Here is a 12,393-nt window from a genome sequence, read left to right as displayed (position 1 = left end):
TAGACCTGTAAAATTGACTAAAAAGTATTTTCTCGGAATTTCTCTACGAAATGAAAGCTTTATTCTACAAAGCGGTGACTATAAAAAAGCGTAAACATTTTTCACTTACGTAATAGTCCTGGTGATAAGTAACAAACAACGAAGTAATGAAAAAAATATTAATAAAAGAAACCATTAAAATAGTACCTGAGAAAGAGCTGCAACATAGGAGATATATTATTTGTGAGAAAACTTACCAAATAATTTAAATAATAAATTTTACAAGAAAAACTTCAGAGAGAAAGAAAAAGAAAAGCACAACAAAATTGTAGACAGTATAAAAGCGTATGGCTGTTTAACTTGAGATAGTGGTATGAATGCTCATTAAGCAAACTTTTTAAAGCAGTGGTATCTCAAGTCAGAATAGGCGCGACCAAAAAAGACTATTCTTACTTCTTACACTTATTTACACTTCTTATTATTATTACACTTAAAATATCAATGTTTAAAAAATTACCACTTACTTTTAAAATTGCAATATCATTAATCATAGTATCAGCACTATAGTTTTGGTGTACATAAACAGAGCAAACCTTTATAACTGTTCCTTCCTGGTTAATATAATTACTTCCTGCTCTAATCGTGTAAGTTCTTGCCGTACTGAAACATAGTATGAATTACATAAATGTTTAATCGCTAGAAATATATTGTTACTTTGACACACAATGTGCAGCAGTTAAGATATAAAAGGGATGGAATATGGAGCCCCCACAAGCATGCTGCGCTGACCTCCTTAGAGATACTTGATAAGGAAATGCGGTGATATTAGCATCTTTTCCTCCAACAATTCTTCCATCTAGGTGAGGAACAATAGCTAAAAAATACATTCATTATTATAGTACTAGTTCTACAAAATAATTTTTTATACGTATCAACTTATATAAAATACGTGCTTGATAGTGGTGGGATGTAGAAAATAATTCATTGATTGAGAGGACAGTCATTACAGTAGAATTCCTGGTCTTTACAAAAAATGCAAACCGGTACCTGGTAATAATGCACTTAACTTGCATCCTATACGAACAGGAGATGTGTTGATAGAAAAAAGTATTCAGGCATTTTTTAACATAATAAAATTTACACTGAAATAACGGCATCCTCGATAAAATATTTCGGAAAAACGAAGCCTTTATTTGAATTTCTGGGTTAGTACTAGGTATGTTAAGGAAAAAACCATTACAGATTAGAAACATCGGAATTTTGGAATTCTTACAGGTAGTATGGAGTTCATAGATGCGCTAAAAATACTTATAGTATTACTTACATCTTTAAGGGACTAGGTATAAAGGACAATTGTACTATAAATAAAGCTCAGTTAATAGCTTAGTAACTACCGTTGTTGGTCCGAAGCTCTCATAAAGGAGAAATGGTGGGCAATAGGCTAGTAACCTAATTACAAACAAAAAATAATTACTACTAAACTTGCAAAACAAGACTCAGAATAGACGGATATTAAGGCGACGATATTGCTAACAAAACACGGATTTTTATTTTGGGATTTAAAACTTTCGTTGAGTGAACTACTCAATAAATTGAAAAGATGCAAGATTGGTTTGGCAGCAATTCAAAAAACAAGATGGATAGGGAAAAGTATCAGGGACACAAAAACACACACCATCTTGTCAGGTGGTTTGATACAGAAAATAAAGAGCTTTGGGTGGCATGTATAGTCGATATTAAAAAAGTACCTCATAAAAGATTTTAAAGCAATTAATAAACGAATTTTTAGGTACTAATAAAGATTACTTCTGTAACTTATCCATAATAAAAATTCACTGTCCAAAAATGAACAAGATTCTTCTTCTTCTCGTGCCACTCCTAGCGGAGATTGGAAATCATCATGGCCACTGCGACTTTGTTAGCAGCGCGCCTAAAAAGTTCAATCGAACTACACCCGAACCATTCACGTAGATTACGAAGCCTTGATATTTTTCTTCTTCCCACACTTCTTTTGCCCTTAATTTTGCCCTGCATGATATTTCTTAAAAGTTCGTACTTTTCACCTCTCACAATGTGCCCCAAGTATTCGATCTTTCTAGTTTTTATCTCATTTAGAATTTCGCATCTTTTGTCTAAAGTTTGGAGTACTTGCGTGTTAGTGACGCGGTCCATCCATGATATTCTGAGAATGCGCCTATAGCACCACATCTCGAAAGCTTCGATGTTTTTTGTGGTCAACTGTTTTAGTGTCCAAGCCTCTACTCCATACAACAGAGTAGAAAAGACATAACACCGCAGCATTCGTATTCGTAACTTTATATTGATATCACGATTGCAAAAGAGTTTGCGCATTCTATTAAAGACTGATCTAGCGATTTCTATTCTACATCTAATCTCTTTTGTTTGATCAGTATCGTCTGTGATCCAAGCACCTAGATATTTATAACAGGACACACGCTCAATCGTTGTATTGTCTATTACAAGATTAGCTCTGATGTTCATTGATTTCGTGATTACCATAAATTTAGTTTTTTTTCAAATTAATTTTCAAGCCGTAACTGTTACAGTATATATTGAGACTTTGAACGAGATGTTGTAGTTCTACTAGCGTTCCCGTTAGGAGAACCGTATCGTCAGCATACCTTATATTGTTGATCGTCTCACCATTTATTATCAGACCAAGATCTTCTTCCTCGAGTGCTTGTTCACAAATAGCTTCACTATACAGATTAAATAAAAGTGGCGACAAGATGCATCCCTGCCGGACTCCTCGACGGATTTGAATTTCTTGAACAAGATAAGAATACCCAAATAGCGTTTACCAAGTAATAAAGCAAACATATGACTTAATAATAAAAAATGACATTAAAATAGTTATATATGACACAAACACAAAATAAAGAACTGAAAAATATACATCAGAATAATTGGGAGGCAGAGCGTATATAGAGACACGAATAAAAACGTAAAATATCTTATTTACCTTGAAGCTAGTGAGAACATGATGACCGTTCTACCATATTTTCCCAAAAAAACGTACACAAAGGTACCTTTATATCCCCTAGAGGAGATGTGAAACAAATAGACCTCATTTTGATAGAAAAGCGATCAGCGACAAGCATTCTGGACTTAAAAAATAAATGAGGTGCACGCTGCGGCTCAGACCACCTATAAGCTTAGGTATACTTTATATATATAGTATCAGCCAACAGACAAAAGAGAAACGACCAAGAAAGGAAATTCTAGATCTAAGAAAACTGAAAAGACCCGAAACTTTATAACTTGAAACCCGAAAGATATTTAAAGAAGAGATCAAGAAGAAGCTGACTGAATATGAAGAAAATAAAGAGAGATCATTATAAGATCAATAGAACGTAATAAGCAGAACCTTATTAACTGCAGCAAAATTGGTGCTAGCAACTAAAGAAAGGAAAGATTACCAATCGTTTGATAGTGAGTGTAAGGCGGCAATTAAAGAACAAAATGAAGCACATATAATATATTTAATTAGACAAACTAGAGAAATAAAAATGGTATTTGTAAACAAAAAACCATAAACTGTGGTAAACTGTGTAGACAAAAAATAATAAAACACTTAAATAAACTTTAAACAAATTAATGGACATGGAAATAAACTTTAAAAAAAAAAATAAAAGATGATATTCAACCTACGACTGGCAGATAACACTTAAAGAAAAGAAGAATCTTTCTAGGAATAAAAACCGGATACTACACTAAACAAATTAAAGAAACTTAAACAACATATTTTAAAAATCTCCTAACCGAAAACTCTCACATTGATAATGTAGAACACACAGATCATGAGCTTTAAAAGACTGACAATAAAGACGAAAATAAGATAAAATAAGAAAAGACGAAAAGACGAAAATAAGATAACAAAACCACCAACGACAGAAGAGGGCGTTTGGACAGATGCAGGAGTTGAAAGAGCAATCAAACTGTAGACAATTAACGAGACAACTGGATATGATGGAATATGCGCAGAATTTAAGTTAAGAGAAAGGGAAATAATGAAAATAATTACCAGTATACTTAATCATAGATTACAACCCTCTCGTAGAGAAGATCATCGGAGAATATCAGGCAGGATTAAGGCAAGAAAGATTCAACCATCGACCAACTATTCACGGTTAAGCAGGTCTTAAGCAAAGCCTGGGAATATAACAAAGCTGTCTTTAACATTTTCGTCGACTTTAGAAAGACATACGACTCAATAAACAGGAAATACTTATGCAAAATATTGTGAATTATATATAACTGATATATAAGTGAATTTTAAATACCATCCAAACTAGTTTGGCCTCAAAATTTTTTAATTTAGCATTGAAATACTTAATGAGAAAAACATCATAATATGAACACAACACAGATGCAAGAAAACATGCTTCCAAAAAAACTGTTAAATGCAAGAATGCAGGGAAATAGACCTGTTGGAAGACTAAGAAACCGATAAGAGGATGATGTAAATAAGGAAGCCAGAAATCTTCTTGGTAGTCAATCGTGGAGGAGAATGGCTACAGACCATAATGAATACAGAAGTTTGCTAAGGAAGGCCATGGCTCAAATTGGGATGTGGAGCCTTAGGATGGATGGATATTTGCTGGTAGAAAAAATAAAAAATAAAAAAACATGAAGCAGAAGTTTAAAAAACTTCTTCTTCTTAACATGCCATACACCAAAGTGCGTAGGCGACTATCCCATTACTAGAATTCTGTTCTTGGCGGCGTGACACAGCTCGCCTGTATTGTGTATTCCTGTCCATTCTTTAATATTCCTTAACCAGGATAATTGTTTGCGGCCGGCTCCTCTCCTACCTTCGATCTTCCCTTGTAGGATTAACTGTGGTATTTCATATTTTGCTCCTCTCAATATGTGCCCAAGGTAACCAATCTTGCGTTTTTTAATTAATTCAAAGAGTTCTCTTTCAACGCCGGCTCTCTTAAGGACGTCATCGTTTCGAACTCTATCCACCCAAGGGATGCGCATCATTCTTCTTAATGACCACATTTCAAAGTGTGGGTTCATTTTAAAAAACTAGTAATAGAATAATATCAGTGAACATTATTCTTGACGAAGAAACGTTAAATGCTGTGTGTATATACGCGTTCTGTCGTTCTAAATGAAAATGAAGGAAGAGCTTTCTATAATTAATTAGAAAACATACTAAAAAAGAGCCACAGTATCCTTAATTATTAGTAACGAATGGTTTATTATTAACAAAAATGCCAACTGATCACGTTCAATTTTCTTTTAAAAAAATGCACAAACGAAAAAAGTAATATATAATTTTCAAACAAAAATTAAGTTGATGAAAAAGTTTTGTAACTAACTCATAGATTAAAACGGCGAACAATTTAAATGTTCAAACATTTACAAATTTATTAGGTATTGTTTTTAAAAATATGGCCAAACATTGTTTTGACTGTGTGTCAAAGTATTTTATATTTATTTAATTTAGATATTTTATGAATGATAAATAGAATATAATGGTAATAAAAATAAATGTTTTTTGCAATAAAATCCACCCATTTTTTACAGTAAGTGCAATTTTCAAAATAAAAAATAGACATAAATATTGTAATCAAAATAATTATATTTGTGTATACAAATCTACAATAATTATTTAATTAAGTTAACTAATTAGTTAATGAAGTAAATTATTTAATTAATATTAATTATACAAGGTGTTTCACGATGAGCTTACATTATTTATATACATATAAGAAACTACTTCACGATATTTATGAAAATTGGTTATTACAAGTAACGACAAAAATTAAAAAAATATTTTGACTGACATGTTACTTCCATTTATGCCGGAAGTTATGCCGTATTGCATTTTTAGATTTTGCGTAAGATTCTAAATTAAAAATGTATAAGGTATCATAGATTACAACTTAATCGATTAAACGATTCATCTTATTTTAAAAATATTGTCAGATAAGGACATATTTTTGGAAGTTACTAGCTCATCCATTTACAAATATATAACTTTTTAAGAATTTGCACATGAGTATGTGACGTTCTTTGAAATGATACGCCATTTTCGTAAATTGGGAATAAGCCACAATTTTACTTTAAATTAGGTTTATTTTAAATAAATAAATAAAAAATAAACTTATTATAAAGTAAAATTGTGGCGTATTCTTAAAAAAGTGGAACAGTAGGCGGTTGTGTAGACTAGCGCGGAGCATGATACTGTTTTCTGTATTTTTTAAATTTAAATAATATTTAAATATAAATTTAGTTAGTTAGTTAGTTAGAGTTCTCAGACCGACTTCTTAAACGTGGCATTTTACAATCTAAAATATGCAAAAAAAAGTTACTTCCGGTTTTACTTCCGTTTTTTATTTAAGACGGGCGGAGTCTTACAATCATATTGTTTTCGTTTCCTAATGTAAATCTTCCTGAAAATCCTAAAAAACTACTGTCTCGATTTTCAATTTAAAAAAATTGGCGTCGATACAGTTTATTTTTAGGATTTTTGGAACATTTACACCAGGCGACGGAAACGATGGATCGTTAGACTCCGCCTCTCTTAAATATCAGCAAAACTAACATCAAAACTCGAGTTGGTCCGCTAGTTGACTTGTCTATTTCTGACCCATCGACGTTACTAAATCACACATAGCAAACCGTAGACGATTTATATGGAAGTGATTATTATCCAATAAAAGTAAAAAAAATTCCAACCCCACAATAACAACCAATTATTTGCAATTAAAGCAAGCCAACTGAAACATTTTTAAAACAAAAATTACTAAAGAAATATCGAATATTCCTATAATCAAAGAAAAAACAAACTTTAAAATTGTTTAATAACTTAATCACTGAAGCCGCGACAATTGCAATGGGAAAAACAAGGAATGTTTTAAAAAACAAAGTTTTTCCCTGGTGGAATGAAGAGTGTAAATTGGCAATAAAACAAAGTTAAAAACCTTTAAATACTTTCATAAGACATAAAACCAATGAGAACTTGATAGAGCTAAAGAAAAAAGGGCATAAGCAAAATTAATTACTACCAGATCTTGAAAAAGAGTCTTGGAAAAAATACGTTCAAGGTATTAACAGAAATACAAACATGTCATCAGCATGAAAAAAAGTTAAGAAAATATCTGGCGGCAATACACAAAATAAAATAAAATACCTAGAACGAAATGAAAACCTAATTAATGAAAACAAAAAAATTGTAGAAGAATTAGCTGAAAGATACAGACCAAGATCTACAAATGAAAATTACAGCAATACTTTTTTACGATATCGGAAAGAAGAAGAAGCAAATCCAATAAAAATTATAACCAATAACGATGATATAAATACTCCAATTAATCAAACAGAACTATTAGAAACAATCCAAATTTTAAAAGACACATCACCAGGTACAGGTGACATACCCGCAATATTCTTAAAACATTTATCTAACGAAGCTTTAGACTTCCTATTCAATCTTTTTATTACAATCTGATGTAAACAAAAATTTCCTGCCTTAATGGAGACAAGCTATTGTCACCACTATACTAAAACCTAACAAACCGGCTACAGCAGCAGAATCATATAGGCCAATATCACTTACATGTTCTACATACAAACTGCTAGAGAAAATAATAAATAATAGACTTATGTTGCATTTGGAACATCACAATTTACTTTGGATAATAACAAGCTGGATTTTGTCCTTTGAGATCTACTATAGACAATGTTTTACATTTAGAAAGTCAAATTAATGAAGCCTTCTGTAACAAACAGAAATATTTACTTTGACATCCACAAAGCATTTGACTTAGCATGGAGACAAAGAATATTAACAAAGCTGCAGACTTGGGGAATTCAAGGAAACATGTTGGCATTTTTGAATAACTTTCTAAATGAACGCAAATTTTCGGTACGTAGTAATGGAGAACTTTTTAGTATTCTCAAGACAATGGAACACCACAAGGATCTGTAATTAGCCCTACACTTTTTTTAATAGCAACGAATGATGTTATAAAAAATCTGAAGAGTCCTGCACAGGCTAGATTATATGCTGATTTATGATAATGTTTATTAAAGGAAAAAATATTAACTCGATGGTCCTACTTTTACAAGAATAACTAAATAAAATCGAAAGTTGGTCTAATAGGAGTGGATTATATTTTTCAGCTGACAAGACACAATATTTTATTTTTTTCCAAAAAGCCTATTCACACTAACATACCTGCCTTAAAATTCGGCACAAAGTTTTTGAAACAAAGTACAGAGATAGAATATTTAGGCATAACATTCGATGAAACTTTAAGTTGGAAACCACATATTAAAAAATTGGCGATATCATGTCAAAATAGTATAAATCTTCTTAAATGTTTAGATAACAAACAATGGGGTGCTAATGGAGATACATTATTACTGTTGTATAGAAGTCTAGTACGATCAAAATTGGAATACATATGCATTGCATATTCTTCAGCATCGAAGTCAAATTAAAAAATCTTAGACATTATACACAACAATGTATATATGCCACAAATATTTATAAGTAATTATAATAGAACACTTTCTTCTTTCCCTAAATATATACAAGTATCATAAAAAGTTTCAAATTGCCCACAGAATCCACTGTGATAACTGGAGAAATGTATGCAATATACAGAGCTCTTAATCACATACAAACAGTCAAACCAGATAAATTCCTTATTATTACTGACTCAATTCCCTCCATATACTGTCAAAAATGTACACCTGCAACCCGATTGCTATATTAATTAAAAACAACATGCAGCAGCTCGAAAACAAAACATTAATCTTTAGGTAGGTATCATCACATATAGGCATTAAAGGAAATGAACTAGCTGATAAAAATGCTCGAGAAATAGCAAATTCCCCAAATATCAGACCGATAATAAAACCATTAGCAGAAGATCTCAATCCGTACTTTAAACCAAAGCTGATATGTAATTAGACTAAATGTTGGAAAGAAAAATCCTCAAAGTTAAAAGAAATTAAACCAAATTTTGAAAGATGAAAGAATTCTTTGAAAGAACAACGTCCCTAGCCGTTTCCTTCATGTTGTATTAACGAGACTCCGATTAGGACACAGCAAACTCACACATGAATATCTCGTAAAGAAGGAACCTCAACCAAAATGTATGAGTTGTGACGTGCCGTTAACAGTGAAACACGTATTAACGGAGTGTCCCAAATATAGTGCTGAAAGACTAACTAATAAAATTTCATGAGTTATAAGAGATATTTTTAGTGAGTGTACCAGTAAAACTATTGTGAAACTTTTTTCAAGAGACTGTAACATATTGAACCACATATAAGTATGTTATTTATTTGTAATTTGTAATCATTATTGTTTACATTAAATCCATCCGCTAATAACCAATATGGTTAATGCCGCTGCCTTTAAAAAAATATTTGTTACAGTTAAGGAAGCATTAAAATTTGTTTGGCCAATAACTAATTTGGTACTCACAAATAAAATTTAAAACAACTAATAATACGAATTCATTATTTGATCTCGTGTTTTTTGCTGCACTTTAATTTAGTTTTATTTGACTTTTAATTCTTAGTCCTCTACAGACAAACCTTTCAAGATCTTATTTCATAGCAAATAAAACACAGATAAGGATGAAATAATGTCAAGTTTATCCGGCATTCCAACTGTTACAGGTTAAAAGATTTTAACAATACCTAAAATAAAGTGATATACAAAAAGAAGAATTACTCACCATTTTGACAGTTATCAATAAAGTTAACGACGAAAATAAAAAAACCTATATACAGTTTCATTCTCATGAATATCACACACTTTTCACACAATCATTTTCTGCTCAGATTTTAATTGGAACTGATTTATGACAAACAGTACCTGTTATCATGAATAAACAGTGAATGTTTGCTTATGACAAAGCGAAAAGGATTAAGCAATTATTTCAGTATGAATCAGTCGAAAATATTTTGCTAATTTTGAAAACTGTATTAGGTATATTGTTATTTAGATTATAATTCCCATTAAAAATAAATAGTAAATTGCATTAACATCTCACAAAAAATAGCTTAAGAACGAACTTTTTAGTCTAGGTATCAACAAACTTCTTAATTGCTAGACTATGATCTAGATTCTTTTATTTTGTTTAAATACTCATAGTACAACTATGTCTCCATTTTTTAAAAGACCATGTATTTATAGTCGGAGAGATAGAGCCGAAATTTTGAACTGATCAGTAATATGACATTTCTCTATTGGAATATATTCATTGTAACTGGGTTAAGACTTTGCCTTACAGGCGGACGCCCCTCGTGGTACAGGGGGTGGCTATACAGGGATGAAGTCATTTTTTTCGGAAAAATTAACGATCGATAGATTAACAGAGTAAGATCTTGGTATAACTAGACGAAATCCCAAAGAGCGGACGCGAGAGTGGATACATAAGGGGTGGCGGACAGGGGTGAAGTTGCAATTTTTTGGGGAAAAATTAAGGATAAGTAATATGTCCGCCATTTTCATGGCTCGTTATTTTGCCCCTAAAAACTCTAAATCCAAAAGGGCGGACAGCTGTAGATGTTGATGTAATTCATCTTGACATGGTGGTAAGCTTGAAGCATCGAAATTTTTTAGTTTTTTTTTAAAAAGGCTCGTTCACATCATGCAACTTATACTGCCGGTTAAATAGTGAAAATCTGACATCGTTTACTTTTCTGTTTGGAATTGTTCTCGTCAGTCCTGTTCCATATAAGTGACATATGAAAGTTTTTACTTACTTTAATTTAATAAAATTACTTAACCGATTTCATAATAAATTTTTATCAATCATCAGATAATTTCAATTGATTATAATATTGAAAATAATTTTTTTTTGTTTTTCATTCTAATATCAAACATTTATTCAATTAAAAATTAATTCGTAAAATATTTATATTTAAGAAAAAAAAATGTGATTTGTAAAGTAAATATGACTTTAGTTTGAAAAAAAAACATTATCATAATATCATTTTAAAACTGTTTTTTTCTAAAAATGTTTTATAAAAGTTTTTCTAAAGTTTTTTTTTTCTTATCGGAAAAATGGTTTGAAAATTTTTGGAAAAAAATCATGGTATAACTTACAGAAAATCGAAAGGATTCTACAAATTAGATTTTACCTCAAAAAATTACGGAAATTTTTTTGAAAAATTTTGAGGAAAACTCTACTTGACGCTTTTTAGAATGGTATCAGAAGTGAGCATACAAATTTTCAAATCAATCGGTATAAAAATATCATAATAAAATCAGTTTGAAAATGGTTACCGAGACCTAAAATGCGCAGGCAAGTGGTACATTTGACCCCGTTTTATGGCTCTCTGTACCAACCCAGCTGTCCGCCCTTTTGGATTTAGAGTTTTTAGGGGCTAAATAATGACTTATCATATTACTTAATATTAACATATTACTTATCGTTAATTTTTCCCCAAAAAATTGCAACTTCACCCCTGTCCGCCACCCCTTATGTATCCACTCTCGCGTCCGCCCTTTGGGATTTCGTCTAGTTATACCAAGATTTTACTCTGGGCAAATGTTCAGCCATATTATCGATCGTTAATTTTTCCGAAAAAAATGACAACTTCATCCCTGTATAGCCACCCCCTGTACCACGAGGGGCGTCCGCCTGTAAGGCAAAGTCTTAACCCAGTTACAGTGAATATATTCCAATAGAGAAATGTCAAATTACTGATCAGTTCAAAATTTCGGCTCTATCTCTTGGACTATTAATCCCGCTGTTTGAAATTGTAAACGTAAGTTGTGGCCTGGCGTCATGTTTGTGGTCAATATAATAACGCACATCTCTGAAGTTTTCGGAAAAAAATGAATAGGGATTGTCTAATTGTAAATTAAGTTTGTCTTACTAACTAAATACAGAAAATTAAGTCTACATATTTAAGGTTTATAACGTATTTTTATTGAACAGAAAGAGGTCCGTGATCTTCGATGGCACGTAAATTTGGTCTTGCATGTCCAGTAAGCCTTTGGACTGTTTCTCGATCAGTCGATCTCACGAAATTTTTGCAAAATTCTTCGCCTTAGCTGATCTTTATTTTGGGCTTCACAGCCATTTTTATATACCATTCGTCCCAAAACATCCCAAAACTCTATAGGCCTCGGTTGAGGCACATTTGGAGGGTTGTCGCGCTCGGAAACAAAATTTATATTTTAAGCAGTTAACCAATCTGTCGTTCTCCTGGCATAATGGCATGACGCTAGGTCGGGTCAAAATAAAATTTCATCATTGGGATGATGAGTATTTATAAATTAAACAAGCTTTGTAAGACACCTGTCAACGTAATTTTCAGCATTAAGAGCTTCACCGCGAACACGACCAATGAACGGCTGTGAAACACCAGCTTCTGAGATGGCACACTATCAACATTTTATCGGCA

At 31.8% G+C, this 12,393-nt stretch overlaps 1 protein-coding gene across 1 annotated transcript in view; it reads right to left on the bottom strand.

Annotated features, from left to right (window-relative positions):
• LOC140447752 (ovochymase-1-like) overlaps positions 1-9,850 on the bottom strand; it is a 148,951-nt gene extending 139,101 nt beyond the window's left edge. Inside the window, exons 1-3 of the mRNA XM_072540628.1 lie at positions 9,711-9,850; positions 694-853; positions 504-639 (exon numbers count right to left, since the gene is read on the bottom strand). Of these exons, the coding sequence (XP_072396729.1) occupies positions 504-639; positions 694-853; positions 9,711-9,777 (363 nt within the window). The 5' untranslated portion in view covers positions 9,778-9,850. The remainder of the gene's footprint in view (positions 1-503; positions 640-693; positions 854-9,710) is intronic.
• Positions 9,851-12,393: the final 2,543 nt, after the last annotated feature.

Source organism: Diabrotica undecimpunctata, chromosome 1 (genome assembly GCF_040954645.1).
Source record: "Diabrotica undecimpunctata isolate CICGRU chromosome 1, icDiaUnde3, whole genome shotgun sequence".
NCBI classification, from domain to species: domain Eukaryota; kingdom Metazoa; phylum Arthropoda; class Insecta; order Coleoptera; family Chrysomelidae; genus Diabrotica; species Diabrotica undecimpunctata.
The sequence above is the reverse complement of the archived record's forward strand: the minus strand, read 5'-3'. Positions and strand labels throughout refer to the sequence as shown.